The sequence below is a fragment of the Anomalospiza imberbis genome, chromosome 3 (genome assembly GCF_031753505.1).
Source record: "Anomalospiza imberbis isolate Cuckoo-Finch-1a 21T00152 chromosome 3, ASM3175350v1, whole genome shotgun sequence".
Taxonomy (NCBI): Eukaryota; Metazoa; Chordata; class Aves; order Passeriformes; family Viduidae; genus Anomalospiza; species Anomalospiza imberbis.
The window spans coordinates 5,977,253-5,994,370 of NC_089683.1; the positions used below are offsets into that span (position 1 = coordinate 5,977,253).

Sequence of the window (17,118 nt, forward strand, 5' to 3'; positions counted from 1 at the left end):
TTTTTTTTTTCCTCTATTTTTTTCTTTTTTTCTTCCCTGCCCATCCTAAAGTACTCTGTTATCCAGAGCTCTGCTATAATACACATAATTTAGTATAAACTGTCTTCTAACAAAGCTATGTATGACCAAACAGAATGCGATGAAAACAAGGCTGAGGGTTATCTGGCACAGATTAGTGCAGGAGTGGTGGTGACCTGTGTAGTAAGTTATTTATTGAGTTACCTGAGGACAGTTGAAATAGATTATGCACCAGTTTGTTAGTGGTTCTTTAGTTAAAAGGTCACTACACAAACACAGCTCAGGGTTTTTTCTACAGAAATTCTAAATACAATTCACTTTGGGAGTGAATTCATTCCCAGCTAAAATCGACTCTCATGTGTGAGACCTGAGATGGGCTTATCACATTTGCCTTATTTTGACACCTCTTGAATTTCAAAATCCCAGAATGGTTTAGGTTGAAAGGGGACTTAAAGATCATCTGGTTCCAAACCCCTGCCATGGGCAGGGACACCTTCCACTATCCCAGGTTGCTCAATTTACCAAAGCATGATCAGGAATAAGTAGAAGAGAAAAACAGAGAGAAAGGAGATGTCTTTAAAAAACAGAGTGGAAAATATGACTAGCAAAGGGAGAAAGAAATACATAAAAATTGTGGAGGAAAAGAAGAGGGAGAAATCCCAAGAGACTACTGACTGCATGTGTATGTAAAAGTAATTTCTTCAGATTTAGCAGCACCCAACTTGTACAAATCTTAGTTTAAGTGGATTGAGAATATAATGCTGAAGACTAGAGTTTGGATATGACCCTGTTAATTAAGCTGCTATTATGGAGTTTTTACAAGCCAAAAAATCATTCCCTATTTAAAGTAATTGATTCTTTCTGAAGAGAGGAGTAGGCACCAATGGTAGCTGTAACATGGAACAGCACTTTCTCCCTAAGGAGAAGGTTCCTGCCTACCCCGTGCTTTTAGACTGAGTCATTACAGGGGAGAAAACCCAGACTTCAAAGTACCAAATTATGGGTCAACTAATTAATTTTTTTAAATTGCTAGAGAAGTTTCTCCAGATTTAAATCCCATCAAGTTTCCCCTCATCTCCCAACCTGAATCCTTCTCTGTCTAGAGCTATGATTTCTCTGAATCCAGTCTGGATTTATTTAGTTTGGATATTGCACTGCCTATGTGTCATGTTGGCACTGTGGTACCAATCAGATGGTGTGAACCCATGTACTCAGTACTGTGGTAAGAATTACTATTAAAAACCTTGGTTTTTTTTTAGCAGTGGTAGCCTGATAGTTCAATCTCAAGATTCAGTGGCCTCATTTCTGCTTCTAAAATAAATTAAACAGTATTGGAATTGGTTCTATGGCCCAAAGACTGATGGCAGAATCTTCCCATGTCTGCAGAGCTGAACTCTTGTAGACTCCAGACAGATGGCTGTATTAATACTGCTCAGGAACAACACAGATCATCTCAAGCCACTGGTGATTATTTGAAAGAGTTCAAGCTCAAACTGTACCAGGGACCCTTCCTATTGTTAAAAGCATTAAAATATCCCCCCCCACACCAATTATTGCTTGTGCCAGTGCCCCAGTACTGCTTATAGGGATGGAGGCAGATGTGGTTCTGGGCTGAAATCAAGGAGTCTGGGTCCCCCTTTCAGCTCTGCCCGAGGCTTTTTGTGTGACCTTGATCTGTAACTTAGGGTAGGCTTCATTCCATTTAACACTGACTAATGGTGAGGGTGTCTAATTAAACCAGTCATGTGTGCTCCCTCTCTGATCAGAGAAGGAAGAGAAAGCAAATTGAGGAGGTGAATCATGCTGTTTTAAGGCGACTGTCAGAGACAAATGAGATTAATTGCCCTCTGGAAGTAGCTATTTCTTTCCATTAACCGAAGAGGAAGTCTACATTAGAAGAGTTTAGACTAGATGCCTGATTTATGAATGGCTAAAGTTAAGTAAAATTAGTCCTGTCCTTAATCTCTATGCATGCCTTTTTCTCCCTGTGCTGAATGATAGAAATAACACCTTCTGCAGCTCACGTTCAAAGGCACCATTGGACAAGGAGCATCCTTTGGAAAGAAATTAAACCTAGGAGCAAAAATACAACCATTAGAGAAGCAAAGCCCTTGCTCTTGAAACATCTCAATGACAACATAAGCAGGACCATTGGGGGCATCCCAGTGCTTTTGCCATTTTCCCCCTTCATATTTTGTCAGCAAAACACCCCTAAATGAGTGTTCCAAATATATCCAGGGGCAGGTAGCCTGTTTTGTATGAGTGCAGTAGGAGCACTGAAGAAAGCTAACCATGCAAGGGTGTGTAGGGCCCTGTCCTGGCCAGCAGCCTTGGAGGTTTTCCTTGAATATTGCTCTTCTCAACTGACAGGGACTAATTACCTTTTGGAAAATCTCCCAGAGGAATGAAAGCTAATGACTAACTATAACAGAGTAAAGAAAAAAAAAATAAGGGGAGGAGAAAAGCTTGCATTTTCTTAGCAAAAATCCACAACATCTGAACCAGGCATGGAGTAATTGTCCCAGTTGATAAGTTGTAGGTACATATGAGGCTTGCTTTTGGAAGGGAAAGTTTGCCTCTTTAACTACCTTGGGTAGTTAAAGTAGCAAAAGGAAAAAAAAAAAAAAAGACCTTGTGTGGGTGTCCTGATAAGTACTTATTTTGATCCAAATTGCAAATTGCAGTATGTTACACGTGTATGGGCACAGCTGTGCTTGATAAGGCTTTCACCAGCACAACCATGTCCAAAACACAACCCCCTCACAATGTTTCTGTGTTATTGGGGGTAGCTGAGATACCTGTAAATCGATTAAATTAGTAACAGGTCCTTAGAGACCATTTTGTGGTTTTTTTGGGGGTGTGTTAAATTACTAAATCTTGTTATTAATGCTTTTATTTTATGATTTGCTGTTTCCAGGGCACAGACAGAAGCTTGATGACTCTAAACCTAGTTTGTTCTCTGAGCGCCTCAGTGATTTAGGGCGCATTCCTCATCCCAGTATGAGAGTAGGGGTCCCGACCCAGAGCCCACGGCCCTCTCTGAACTCTGCACCAAGTCCTTTTAATCCACAAGGACAGAGTCAGATTACAGGTAAGAGACAGAACCATAGGTTTGACTTGCACAGGCATTGGTAGTAATTGCTTATGGATATTTGTGTCTCAGCTGCAGTCAAAGAGGCTGTTACAGAGTGGGGGATGTTCTCCAAGCAAAGCTAGGTGGGAAGTGGATTTTTCTATAGTGCTTGAAGCTGAAAATGTAATTTTTTAAAAAATATATTTTTGCCATAAATCTAAAATAGTCAATCCAGGTCATTTGAGTAGGGATCTGGTGAAATTCTAACTGCCACGTTGCTCTGCCTTCTCCATGTTGCAATAGTACCTTTAGTGTGCAATAGAATGAACATTTTTATTCAACTTTGTTATTTTGCAGTCGTGTTAAGGGAAGCAGACAGCACTTAATGGTCTTTTTATCAGAATAATAATACAATCTTCTCACAAGGTGGTTTCCTTCCACCACCACTGCTGACCACGGTTGCAACAAACAAACTGGGTTACGGAGAAATCTCCAAAGGTTGCTCATGAGGCTTGTATGCAACATTTATGATTGCATGCTGAGAGACAGATTTCATTGTGCTGAGAGAAATCATAAAGCACCCACCATGAGTCACAGATTAGAAGGCTGAAATAAGATGTTTAACTGCAGCTATGCCAGAAGTTTGCAGCAAAACTGTGAATCCTACAAAATAAAGCAAAGTTGTTCTTTCTAAAGTCAGAGCTGGTTAAATTTTTCAAAAGAGATTCAAAACAAGTTCTGTCTAACTTTGGGCATTTCTAGATTCTAAATTTGTGCTGACATGTTTGTGTCTATCCAGGATGTAAAGAGGTGCTACCCCTGACCCATTGTTAGAATTGTTGGAGAACTTCACCTAGATACAAGTCTGTCAACAAAGCTCTTGGCTCAATTCCCTAGACTGATTTAATACTCACTTCTGCTGCTACAGTTGCATCCACAGCAGAGTCCTCTGCCAGCATTTTACACCAGCATTCCTTTCCTGGTAAAGCACTCCTAGTATAGACATACTCTTTGAGTCAACCTAGGAAGATTTCTAGTTTCATGTTTCAAGTGGTTTTGACATGATACCAGCTGAAACTCAGTGGTTTTAACAAAGTGTTGTGGCTTTCTTCTTCTTTCTTTTCCTTCTTTTTTTAAGTTCAACCGGTTTATTAATTTGCAGTAAGAAAGAGAAGTGAGTTAATTTGAACCCAAAGCACTCAAGGAATTGCAACAAAAAAATCGTTCCCATGAGCTGTGGCAAAGTTCTCCCAGATCTAGAAGTCTAACTTTAACTAGTGTAAAATGTTTATAATATATTAAATATGCTGATTCTACCTATTACATGGTACCTGCTGCCCCCCAGCTTCCCAGAGCAGGTTTTTTTGGCTAGTCTTCATATTTTGTTCGCTGTACATGTGAAGTCAAGGGCTCTTGTGCATATCGTTTTCTGGGTAAGAACTGCCAAACTAAAACACAATATTTTTTTCTAACCAAGTCTTCTGTCTGGCAATGTTGGTAGACATAGTTCCCAAGAAAGCTGGGGGGAAATCCAGGCTATAAGCAGTTTTTTTTTCCTTCTTCCTTGTGCCTCCATAGTTTACCTATTGTGCAACTCTATATCCAGGAACGAAAGAGGGTGAAATTCTTTCTGACCCCATCTGGTGATCAGCTTATGCCCTGAAGCACAAGAACTGAGATCCCCTTGTAATTTTCTTCCTAACTAAGTGTAACCTCATATGCTGCTCTCCTTCACATAAATGCCTCCTGTAGAAAATGTTCTGCTGGCTTTGATTAATAGACTACTTCTCTGCCTCGTTATGAGGCAGCAGCAGCATTTACAGATCTGGGAGATGAAAACTTCAGATGAGCTTTCAAAAAGCCTGACTGGAAACAAAGCTGTGTGGCATTCCCTGCCTTCTCTGCAAATTTAAGGCAGCACCAGCTGAGACTTCATCAAGAGAGGGAAGATGCAGTGCTGGTGGGGCAGAGAGAAGTGAGCTGAGGGATGCAGGCTGGATTTCCCATCTCTTGTGGATTATATGCTTTTATTGTTGGATAAATTCAATTTTATGGGATACATTAGAATCCCAAATTGCCCTGATTTCCCCCAAAATGGTGAGGACTTTGTAGTGAATAAGAGGTCTGATACATGTTACATGGGTGCAAGCTCTGGGAATTGCACTGGCTTTCCACCAGCCTTTTGGGTGCTCTTCGGGACCTTGATTGTAATCTGTAAAGCTCATCGTGCTCTGATGTTCCACCAAAGTACTGGGATGCTTTTTTGCAGACAGTCCTTATTCTGGGATCCGTCTTGTGGGATGGATGGGTATTCTTTGCTACACAAACCATGTCAAGGAGAGATAAAGGTGATGCCATGGATGAAGAGCCCTTTGGTCAGGTGTTGAGTGGGAAATTGCTGCTTGGTGTTGTGGTAGGGAGTGTTGGGCTGTCCTTCAACACCAGTTTCCTTGTTGTAGTGGAATACTCGGAATGCCACTGGCTTCTTAACATAAGCACTGCCTTGGGTATATGTTATAAGGGCAATAGACCCTTCTGTCTGAAAACCAGGATTTTTTAATTACCTTTATTGGAATTAACCACACATTCCTTTAGAATTACCATGGTTTCATTATCTCTTTGCCTAATTTTTATTTAGGGAAGATAATAAATTTCTAATAACTGGGACAGTAAATACTGGTTTCCTACACAATATCCATATTATTGCTAGCAAGCACATTTTGCTTTGTTCCACTTGAGGCCTTGCATAGCTATTGCATGATTAAACAGACATAATATTTAAAGCCTGGCTTACCCACACCTGAGTCTGAAAGAACTCAGCACTTTAGGGTTCACTCTTATATTTCTTTTCTCTGTCTAGGTTGTGTTTATTTTCCTGGAGTATCAGAGTACAGGTTGTACAAATCACAGCACAGTCCTTAACCTACCACAGGACTGGGCTGTGGCAGGACAAGGCACAGAGTTGCCCTTATTCAACATGGCATTTTAACTAGGATTCAGCAAAAGCTACATCGAAGGGTGATTAAAAAACAAATGGTCCAATAAGCAGCTGCCTTTGCTGAGGCAGTGCAGATCCAATTTGAACCCTGCTTGCTGCCCGTAAATCAGGAATCCTGTCCATTCACATTTGTTCACTGGTATATTTGCTTTTTTTATTTTTTCCTCTTTCCCTAACGGGTTCATGCAACTTGTTCATGTATCCGATTACATTCCCATTCAGACACTGAGCTGTTGCATCAGTGTTCCAATATGAGACGAGGAAAACTTGTTTTTTTTAAGATGCAACTGGTGAGGATTAGCTTCTGTAGGCCAGGAAAAGCCACAGGTGTAATGGCAGGAATGTGGTTGGTGTGAGGACCCCATCGGCTGGGCTGTGGGGACAGCAAAGTGGGAGTTAAGTGAGGTTTCATGCTCCATCACCACTGTGACACTGGCTGATCTATAGGCAACCTCTGACTTTCATCACTGAAATAACAGCCCTCAAAGGCAAGTCCTGTGAAACCTTCACTTTCTTCCCTTTTCCTTTTCCCCTTCTCCATGCACTTCAGGGATGTTATGCTTCCATGTCTCATAATTTTTTAAGAAGATTTAAACTTTTCAGAGCTGGCTTAACAGGAAGATCGTGAGGGGATACATCCTCACTGACAGACAGGGACTGACTTCAGGGATAGTGGAATCTGAATCTGCAGCCTGCTGTATTTTAAGCAAATTGATTCCATCCTCTGGTTGGCTGGCAAGTTGCCATTGTGGACCTCCATTTCATAAAACTTGCACCCCTCCTATTATTATTTTAACTTTATTTCCCTCTACCCCCTTTTAAAACTTAGCTGCCCACTGGCATGATTCACTGAGTTTATCTTTTTTTTTTCTTTTCAAAAATGTGACTCTTGGAGGGGTGGGAGGAGAAATGGATTTAGAGGTTCTTCAGGCCAAAATCTGGTCTCAATTACTTTTCTGTACATTGGGGTGTAACTCCACTGTATTTGACTTTGTTGATTGAACTGGGCAATTCAGATGAAGCCCTGGGCTTTTAAAGATGCCTAAAAAAAAGTTAGAGAAGGGAAGAAGGTTGCGTTCTGCTGTTGTTGTTTTGCTGAGGGGGTTGGTGTTACAACAATAGTTGAGTTACTCATGCAGAAAGTCATCTTGGCTTTGTTAAGATCAGAAGGGAGGATATTTGCTCTAAGTGTTTACCAAAGATAGATCCAGACAGTTTGTTTTTTACTATTGGCACTAGCACTAATCCAACCAGCAGCAGTCAGAGCTAGAGCTGGTTGCTGGGTTTAAATGAGAGTGTGATGCCTGTGATGTCTGGGTATTATAGACAGTATACCAAGGAGCTGCCAGCCTGTGATCATGCTTTGGTCATGTAACTCAGCTTGGAAAAGGGGGAATTGTTTTTTTTCCTATAGAAAATCAGTGTGCTTCACAATCCAATGCCAAAGTAGTGAAAAAAGGTGTTCTTCAGGGATATTTGCAGGTTTTTGCCTCTCTCCATTGACACTTCATAATATGGAATGTGTCCCTCTCCATGTCAGAGGATTTGGAACTAGATGATCTTTAAGGTTCCATCCAACCCAAACTGTTGTATGATCCTATGATAATTTCTGTTGGAAGAAGAGAAGTCGTGATACTGGAAAGCCAATGTCACTGGTGGGAGAATGGGTCACTAGATGGGCTTTTTCTTTCTTTCCTTTATAATTTTAGTTTTATGTGGTGCATCTACTCTTGGACTAATTTTTAGAGACTCTTATTGTCCATTAAGCATCAATATTCACCATCCATTTAATGCAGTCAGTCAAAGACAATACATGTCCAGAACCCTGAGTATGTCCCATGACTATAAATGTGACAGCAAAACCTAGACACAAAATAACATGCAATACTCAGTATTTCCTGCTTTGTGGAGGTTCACCTGGAAGTGCAAACAGGATGGAGCTGTTTGTACATTAGTTTAGGCCTCGCCCTGCTGATTTGTTTCAGCTGAACTGTGCCCAGGCTGTCTCAGCATACCCACAATATGCCCTGCTGTGAAGGAATACGCTGAGAGCTGCACTTCCCCTCACACCCACGCAGGCATAACAGAAATGTTTACAAAAGGAGGACTGCTCTTAGTAATCACTCCAAAATTTTCGAGTGTAAATGCCAGCTCAGAGTGGCCCTCTGACTCCTTCACTGTTATTGAATGCTCTGTTAGCCCTTACCCATGGCTGCCATGTGGGAATGAGGGTGGCTTTCTCCTGATAAGTAATTTTATTTTTATATTGAGTATTTTTCCTTGTTTTGGAGGGATTCCTTTAGAGAGGAATCACATGCACTCAGAGCTTTAAGGTTTCTCATCTGTTCTGGGCTTTTTTGTGATGCGAAGTTCTGCCATGCCTGCCAAGCATGTGATGCTTTGGGTGATGGTGAAAAGTCCCTGGCTAGCAGGGATCCTCGGACACGTGGGAGCCCACCAGCCCGAGACAGTAGGGAAGTTAGCCTGTGGTCTAGGAGGCCAAGGAGAACCTCTCACAAATCACCTCACAGCTTCTTCCCCAATAGTATGTGTTAAGTAGTCATTTCACCCCTTCTGGGCCAGAGCAAGGAGGAGGTAACCCTCTTAAGGGCCTCATGTTTGCCTCAGAAGCATCTGTGTGCATCTGCCCTGCAAGTGCTGTTGTGGCAGCTGGCATATCCCTGTGGTGTCCCCAGCACCCTCCTTTCCCCCTGGAGGTTTGATGGTGTGTGGGACCAGAAGAGATGGTCTGGTGGGCCTCAGTGGCCAAAGCCACTGACCCAGCACCATTGCAAGGACCATCTCCACGTGAACCAGAGGGTGCCACATGAGCTGTGTTTCCACCTTCAGGGACTATCTGGGGAAGCTTTGGGCTCTGCCTCATGGCATTTTTCACTGTGAATTGGGCAATGTTGCTGAGCAGTGATGTTTGCCCTGTGGGCTCACAGCTCACCTTTGACTTGGCAAGGCGACGGTGTTTCACCACTCTCTTCTCTCACGTCCATACAAACCTTGACCGCCATCAGGCAGCAAGGGCTGGCTTTAGGGCATTTACTCTGGGATCTGGTGAAACTTGTATTTTCACTTTCTGGTTTCCTAACGGGTCAAAGATACCTTGAGCCAGTCAGCCCCAGGGCAGTATTTCCCACCCTGCCTTGACCCTGACCTCAGCCATGTCTTGGTGTGGAGGAATCGTAGTAACCCTCTGGCCTGAGGTATTGTGACCTCCTCCTCAGTCACTGAGCTCTGATGAATCATCTAATGTTCAATTTGGTTAATGATTCTCCTCTTCATTACTTCCTATTCCCTGGGAAGAGTTATGTATTTGAGGTAGATGTTCAAAGAATATATGATATGCTTTGGGGTCAAGTGATGGTCCATCCAGCCCCATATCCTATTTCTGACAGTGCAGTGTGAGATACTGTTTTGAAATACCACATAAGCCTTCAAAAGACCACTTTTTGCTATTTGTCATTCTTGTGTCCACACATTCACAGTTTCTAGATTAAGGGTATTAAGTTTAAAACCAAGTCTAGCATGGGTGTTCAAAGTGATGAGAGTGCCAGAGATGCTCAAGAAGTTCTTATGCCATGAGGATTATACTACCAGGAGTGGCATGAACCTCCAGAAAGACACCTCTTTTTCTGAGCTTTCCACCATCTTAGACCAAAATGATGTAAAAACATCCTCTACTATAACTTTTTTTCCAGCCTTTACCTGCTATGTTATTTCCTCCTAGCAGTGGAGCTGACCTAAACCCAAAACTTTAGGGGCCCTGTTTTCGATTCAGAAGCAGAGATTGAAAAGGTCTTGGAGTATGAAGGATCTTGGATTTGAGATTGTGCTCCTAACACACCATTAATTTTAAGATTGTTTTTCCAGCAAGCCTAGGCTTTCTGTTCCCATTCAAAGATCATTTACCATTGACTGAATGGTGAATTATCGTGGTGGAATGAGGCAGAGAAATATGTCAATATCAGATGTAACAATGAGCAGTCAGTCAGAATTGAACCTGTGCCAATCTATACAACCCTGGCCTTGAAATTGTTAAAACAAAGAAGTTCATTACATTTAATGATCAAGTGTCCTTTGGATTTCTGAGAAGTTTATGTTAACCATTTATATTACTCAGCTCTAATAGAAATGGCAAACTCGAGGAAAATCCTCTTAAAATTAAATTGGAAGGTGTTTTTTTAATCTATATATCAATATAGTTATTTTGCTTCAAGGAAGTATCTGCTTTCCAGACATTTCTTCAAACAAATCATGTCTGCAGAGAAATAATAAACAAGAAGTAGCTGAAACTACAAGGTTTTGCTATGTGGAAGAGCAGGGAAAGGAGTTTAAAAAAGAAAAAAAAGTTGAATTTCCTGAAAAAGAGTCTTTGCTTAAGCCATGTGGCTGTCACATTGCTGTCTGCAAAGCAGGGCTTTAGTACAGTGTTCTGATAGAGCAGGCTCTCCAAATTGTTGTGCTTCCCTGAAAATAGTGGGCAGGATTTGAAGGGATGCTCTACAGTTTCTGTGAGGTAGTCCAGAGATAGTTTTCTGTTTATTGTGCAGTGCCCCAAACAGACTTTGGGGTTGAAAGTGCTTCGATTTTGTCAATGTAAGGAAATAAAAAGCATAATTTATGAGGTATTCAGTGGTATCTTTATCATCAGATATTAACTGAGAGCAAATGATTTATAAATCCAAATATCAATGAGTAAAACTAGGTCTCCGTCTACCAGTGCTTCAGCAAAAATTGATCTGTGTTTATCCTAAAAATAATTTTCTCCATAGTGAGGTGTTGCAAATATATCGAAAGGTATCATTAGCTTCCAATAGTTATCCCAAACCATTTGGTTTCATATTTTGTACTTGAGAGTACTGTAAGTAATTGGGCCAGCATCCAAATGTGACATTTTTTTGACGGATGCTGATAAGATTAATGACATTTTTCTCCTTGGGTAGTATTTTCAGCACTGAAAACACTACTGTGTGATGTTTGAACTGGATAACAGCTTGACAGGCGTGCCAAGTGCTGACTGTAGAGTCTACCCACCTCTGAAGGAAACGGCCTTAGGTTGTGCCAGGGGAGATTTAGATTGGATCTTACGAAAGTTTTCTTCACTCAAAGGTTGCTCAGGCTTTGGAACAGGCTGCCCAGGAAAGTGGTGGAGTCACCATCCCTGGAAGTGTTTAAAAAACTTGTAGCTGTGATGCTTAGGGACATGGTTTAGCGGTGGACCTGGCAGTGCTGGACTCAGTGGTCTTAGAGGTCTTTTCCAACTGTAATGATTCTACGATTCCATTATTCCATGAAGTCCACTTCCTAAGATCAGACCTGGGCTTCATTCTTGTTGTCTGCTTCTCTTTCTGATTCCTGGAGGACTGGCAACTCTTGGTATAACATGTTGGAAGAGAGATACGAGGAATTTGCATCCCAGCTTCTAGACCTTTTAAAACTCTGCTCTCTGGTCTGTTCATTTCCCACAAAAATTGTTCTGGGGTGAGAAAAGCACAGACCAAGACCTGAAAGGGCTGAGTGTTGAGGAGTAAGTTGTGTTTCATTACATTCTGACTCTTTGTAGTATTGATGTGTGTATGTTCAGTAATCCCACTTCTTTCAGTTAGGCTGTTGATACCCTAAAATTCTTCTTATTTTTAAAAAAAAATTCTCTTTTTTTTTTGTTTGTTTTTTTTTTTTTCCCCTAGACCCCAGGCAGGCGCAGTCATCCCCGCCATGGTCCTATGACCAGTCTTACCCATCCTACTTGAGCCAGATGACTTCACCGTCCATTCACTCCACAACTCCCCTGTCCTCCACTCGAGGCACGGGACTTCCAGCCATTACCGATGTGCCCAGACGCCTCTCAGGTAAAGACTCTGTTTTGCCTAAAACAATTATGCAGAGAGGAACAAGACTGGCAGCGGCTGCCTCCGTGGCCTCAGACAAACTTTGGCAAGGAGAGCAAACCTCAGCAGTGATACCAGGATTCCTGCATAGCAGGCAGGATTCAAAATCCCTTTTTTTTTTTTAATGTGGAAGAGCTGCTGTGTTGCTCTGAGAATGTCTCTCTCGAATAACTTTAGGTCCATTTCAGATCAGATTAATTTTTAATTGTGAACCTGTTTCTTTGAACAAATTCTCTCTCTTTTTTTTTTTATTATTTTTTTTTATTATTTTCCCTACAAAAGGATAATTACTTGCATGTAATTAGGTACTGGCACAGGTTTCCCAGAAAAGCTGTCGCTGCCCCATCCCTGGAAGTGGTCAAGGCCAGGTTGGATGGGGCTTGGAGCAACTTGGTGTAGTAGGTGTCCCTGCATATGGCAGGGGGGTTGGAACAAGAGGATCTTAAGGTCCCTTCCAATCCAAACCATTCTGTGATTCTGTGTTTTAAAGTAAATGTTATGCTCTCTATTTTTTGGTGCTTTACCTTTGTGGTGTGTGTGTTGTTAGGCATCCTGACAGATAGATGCCTTTATTTCTTCAGTAGTTATGGCTGAGGTTCATTCTTCTGTATTTCAATCCAGTAGCTCAAGAAAGACTGTTTCCTTAGTTAATATGTACTTAAGAAGCCTATCAGAAACAAGTTGAGTCACTTAAAAGTAAAGATTGAACAAATTGTGCCTTGGAATGATGCAGGAGAGAGGAAATAAATTAAGGAATATAGACAAGACAGTAGTGAGGAACTGAGAATTTTTTTTACCAAACAAATACACATTTATATATTGTGCAGTTCACCTCTAATGGTCTCGGTGATAAAACCATCTGTGTAAAGTAATCTGATTGCCCCAAAGTAAGAGAGAGCCTGTCATGGCACACAGTCACCTTGTACCTCTTGCCAAAAATGAGGAGCCTTAGGGGAGGGAGGCTCAGTCTTAAAACTCCAACCTTGCAAGTGTGGAAATATTAGCAGCGTATGCCAAAAAAGCATGTGTAATGTAAAGAGACCCTTTATGATTCATTAATGAAAACCAAAGAATCAGTCTTATTACATCTATTTTTTGCATGTTTGCAAGATATTATTATAATCTTGGATGCTGCTGCCATACACCTGTTTGATTCCCAGCCAGGTGAATTTCTTGCTGTTGTGTTTTCCCCTTCCACCAAGCTCATAGCACTGGAAATGTTGATCACTCCACTGAGCTGCATCCCTGACAAGCTGAACTGCAGCCAGCAGGCGTGGAGGATTTGATTAGCATAGACTCCTTGATTTCTTTCATCTTGGAGGAGGGAAGCTTTGTTTCTCAAACAGCCAGCTGCAAACCCCTCTGCAGCCCTAGTGCACTCTGCCTTCACAGAGATGCCAAAGATCTCCATGTGGGCTGAGAGCTGGAGGGTTTTGGAGCAGGTTCTTGCGGGCTCTCCATGCAACCCCCTGACTTGGGTCAAAAAACTCGATCGGCTTGATGCTGAGGAAATGCTTTGTTTGGCCTGAAACAGGTTCTCTTTGAGTCAGAGCCTCCTGATGGTCTCTGTTGTCGAATGGGTTATTTTTGCAATCGTGCCCGCGGCAATACCTGCAGGAGAGGCTCGGCTGGGACCTGGCAGCTGCACGCCGCATGCTTGCCCTGCAGCCCTTGCTTGTCTGTGTGTATTCAGACGTGAGCGCCTGGCATGTGGGCACAGGCAGAGAGTGACTAAAAGACCTGGCTGTGTACATTGTGTGGCCGTGGACTGAACTTTCCTGCCGTGCTCTATGGCCAGTTGCCTTCGCGCTTCTTGTCCTTCATCTTTCTAGGGCTCGAGCAATGCCTCTGCAATGCCCTGACCTTTTCCCAGCATGGAGATCTTGCTTCCAGTTAGATTCAAGAGTGAAAAAGGGGACTTTGATCTTCCACAAGTGCCAGAGGTTGTGTGCAGTGTTTGCTGACAGAAATGGAAATTCAGAATAGAAATGCTCTACTCGGAACTAGAGAGAGGCATTCCTGGCTGAAGGAACCACTCAGATGCTCAGGATGCAAGAAGGCACATTGCAGCCTCAGCTGCAAACCTGACAGTGCCTCTCAAGGGTTTCATTGGCAGTGCCACAAGGAGGGAGGACAACATCCAACACCTCCTATATCTAAAGAGAGAGAGAAATGCAAGTTTTAAGTTGCCCCATACAGCAAGCAGTTTATCACTCACACTCAAAGAAATGCAAATCTCCACTCAGTTACTTAATGCATATTTAGGAAGAGAACAGAACTTTGAAGCGGGTAGAAAATTACTGCAAAGAAACACTAAAATCCTTAGAAAACTTCAGGCATTTTTAAAGCATGAAGCAGAAATTAGAGTTTTATAAGGCCTTGAATAAAAAAGTCGCTTTCCGATACAGTGGAAGAAATCTGATTATCGAGGCTGTTAAAAGTATACAAGGTCATTTTAATGAATGCCATATTTACTGCCTGTTGCTTAACATCATGCAGGAGGAAAAATGAGTAAAACCTCCCCCTTAGCCTTGTCTGTCACACCTACAGGCACAGAACTTCCTATCTGCCCTAATTTCATATTACCCAGCCTTTCCATGAACCTCCATGGCTTTACCTGCACAACTGCTAAAGTTATTCTCACCCAGATGTTGAAAATATTCCATCCAATAAAGCAGGAGTGGCTCCTGGTTTTATTCTCAGTGGCAGCCCTCAAGAGCTACTTTTAATCATTTTCCTTTGACCAAAACCACACTCATCCTATGGCCAAAGTAGTGGTGTTCTTCTCCATCTTGGGATGGATACATGAGCCAGCAGTGTGCCCACATGGACAAGAAGGCCAAAGGCACCTGATCTGTATAGTGTGGCAGCAGGACCAGGACAGTGACCATCCCTCCATGCTAGGCACTGGTGAGGCCACACCTTGAATCCTCTGCTCACTTTCAGGACCCTCATAACAAGAAAGGCCTTGAGGGGCTGGAGCGGGTCCAGAGAAGGGAACGGGGCTGGGGAAGGGTCTGGAGCTCAGGTCTGATGAGAAGCAGCTGAGGGAGCTGTGGCGGCTCAGCCTGGAGAAGAGGAGGCTGCGAGAGGACCTTCTCACTCTCTACAACTTCCTGACAGGAGGGTGCAGCCAGGTGAGGGTCAGGCTCTGCTCCCAAGTAACAAGTGATAGGATGAGAGGAAATGGCCTGAAGTTGCACCCGAGGAGGTTTAGATTGGATATTAGGAAAAAATTCTTCACTGAAATGGTGGTCAGGCAAAGGAACAGGCTGCCCAAGGCAGTGGTGGAGTCACCATCCCTGGAAGTGTTCAAAAGGCACATGGATGTGGCCCTCAGGGGCATGGTTTAATGTTGGACATGGTGCTGCTGGGTTGGACATGGTGGTGTTTTCCAACCTTAATGATTCCATGAATTTTGGTGATGAGATTGCCTGTGTTTCAACCCCAGATTAGGCTGAGCGTCAGAAGAGGTTCGGGGCTGTAGGACAGTTTGTGGTGGGGCACTGCCATAGCAGTGCATGCAGTTCCTCATCCCACAGGAGAGGAGAAAAGGGCAGCAGGCTGCAACCCCGAGGAGCTCCTCAGGCAGCTGCTGCAATGCAGCTGAACTGGTCGTGTCAGTGTCTCAGATGATTTCTTTGTGCTACTGGCAGGTTTGCATGCGTGCTGCAGGCACGTGCACATGCGTGCCCATGGCTGCCAAACTGCAAGCATTCATCTTCTATATTCTCCAGCTGGGGGTCAGTGCTCTGTTTGCCCTGCTCTACAACTAATCAATGATATACCCCAGATATTTGGGCAGTATTCAACAGCACAAGCTAAAAACCAAAGAAAAAAAAAGATTATCTGGCATTACTAATGCAACTTTTGAACCAATGATCTTTCTAGTCCAGAAGTTTTACATTCATATCAAGAAAAAATAAAAAAACAAGTTCATGAGGCCATGAAATTGCCTTACCTTAATGTTACAATCATAAAAAGAGCAGGATTCTCCATATTTTATTAAAATGTCTGTCTGTTCAGACTTCCCCAGAAGACAGTGAAAGTTGGTGGCCCAACAGATTAATATTCTTAATTAAATAATATTGTAGTGGAAGCCATGGGAATATAAGAAAAGGGTCGTTTTAGAGAGAGTTTGCCTGAGGGATGTAGTCTTATTGCATGATTCATAGTGAATGCACTCAGTCTTTGTGTCCTATGCATAACCAAAGTGCATGTGGGATGGGGAGCATGGGTGACTATTATGCAATTAATGTATATGATTCATATAAATATACACATCACAGCCATTTTACATAACACTTTGGGGCTGATCCAGCAAGTCCTGCCCACATGGAAGGTTCAGAGCAGGGAGTACAGGTCGGGTTGTTCTTGCAGTAAAAAGAGGGCTGCTCCCAGGCAGGTGAAGGAGGGATGGATATAGACGTCCCCAGGGCAGATATCCATTCCTGAGACACTCACCTCCAAATCCCTTTTGAATCAGTGGGGACAAAGGGGCATTTTCAGGACTTGACCAGTCTGCAGGTGATCTGTGCTGGTCCCCGGCAGTGCCTGGGAAGAGTCTGTTCGTCTCTGAAGTGAGCCTAGGTGAGTAGTTCAAGTACAGACATGTATGATCTGATAGCCTGCCTTTGCTGGGGTGATTTAAGAGACAGTTTAACTGTCCCATAAACATATCCATATCACAGCCTAATTGCACTCTAGTCCTGGTTTAACCCTACCTCACCCTAACCTCGACCTTCTCCGCTGTTTAAGGGTTTGAGCTTGATTTTAATTTTGTTGAGAATCCTGAGAAGGATTCTTCTCCCCCTACACTTTTCTTGGACTTACTCACCCTTCTGCTTAAACAGGAGTCTCTTACTTTTTGCTTCACCATTGATAGAGACTTTCAGGGTCAAGATCTTCAGATGCTGGAGGACCTGTCCTGCAGGTGTACCACAAACACGTTCAGTGCTGACTGTGGAAGATCCTGTCTGTGTTTGACAGGTTCCATATGACAAATGAGAAAATTAAAACTGAATCTAAATAGCAGGACAAATTACCAAACCCACCTTTTCCAGGCCTGGGCTGGACTCTTCCTAGATATTTGTCAGCTGGGGATGTGCCACCATGCCCAGACATTGCTG

At 42.8% G+C, this 17,118-nt stretch overlaps 1 protein-coding gene across 6 annotated transcripts in view; it reads left to right on the top strand.

The window, feature by feature from the left end:
• The window catches only part of RUNX2 (RUNX family transcription factor 2), a 223,412-nt gene that overhangs the window by 117,994 nt on the left and 88,300 nt on the right, over positions 1-17,118 (top strand). For 5 of the 6 annotated variants that reach the window (XM_068183236.1, XM_068183237.1, XM_068183238.1 and 2 more), the window contains 2 exons: positions 2,936-3,109; positions 11,789-11,950. In XM_068183236.1, coding sequence (XP_068039337.1) covers positions 2,936-3,109; positions 11,789-11,950 — 336 coding nt within the window. The remainder of the gene's footprint in view (positions 1-2,935; positions 3,110-11,788; positions 11,951-17,118) is intronic. The other variant, XM_068183241.1, reaches the window with a different exon arrangement.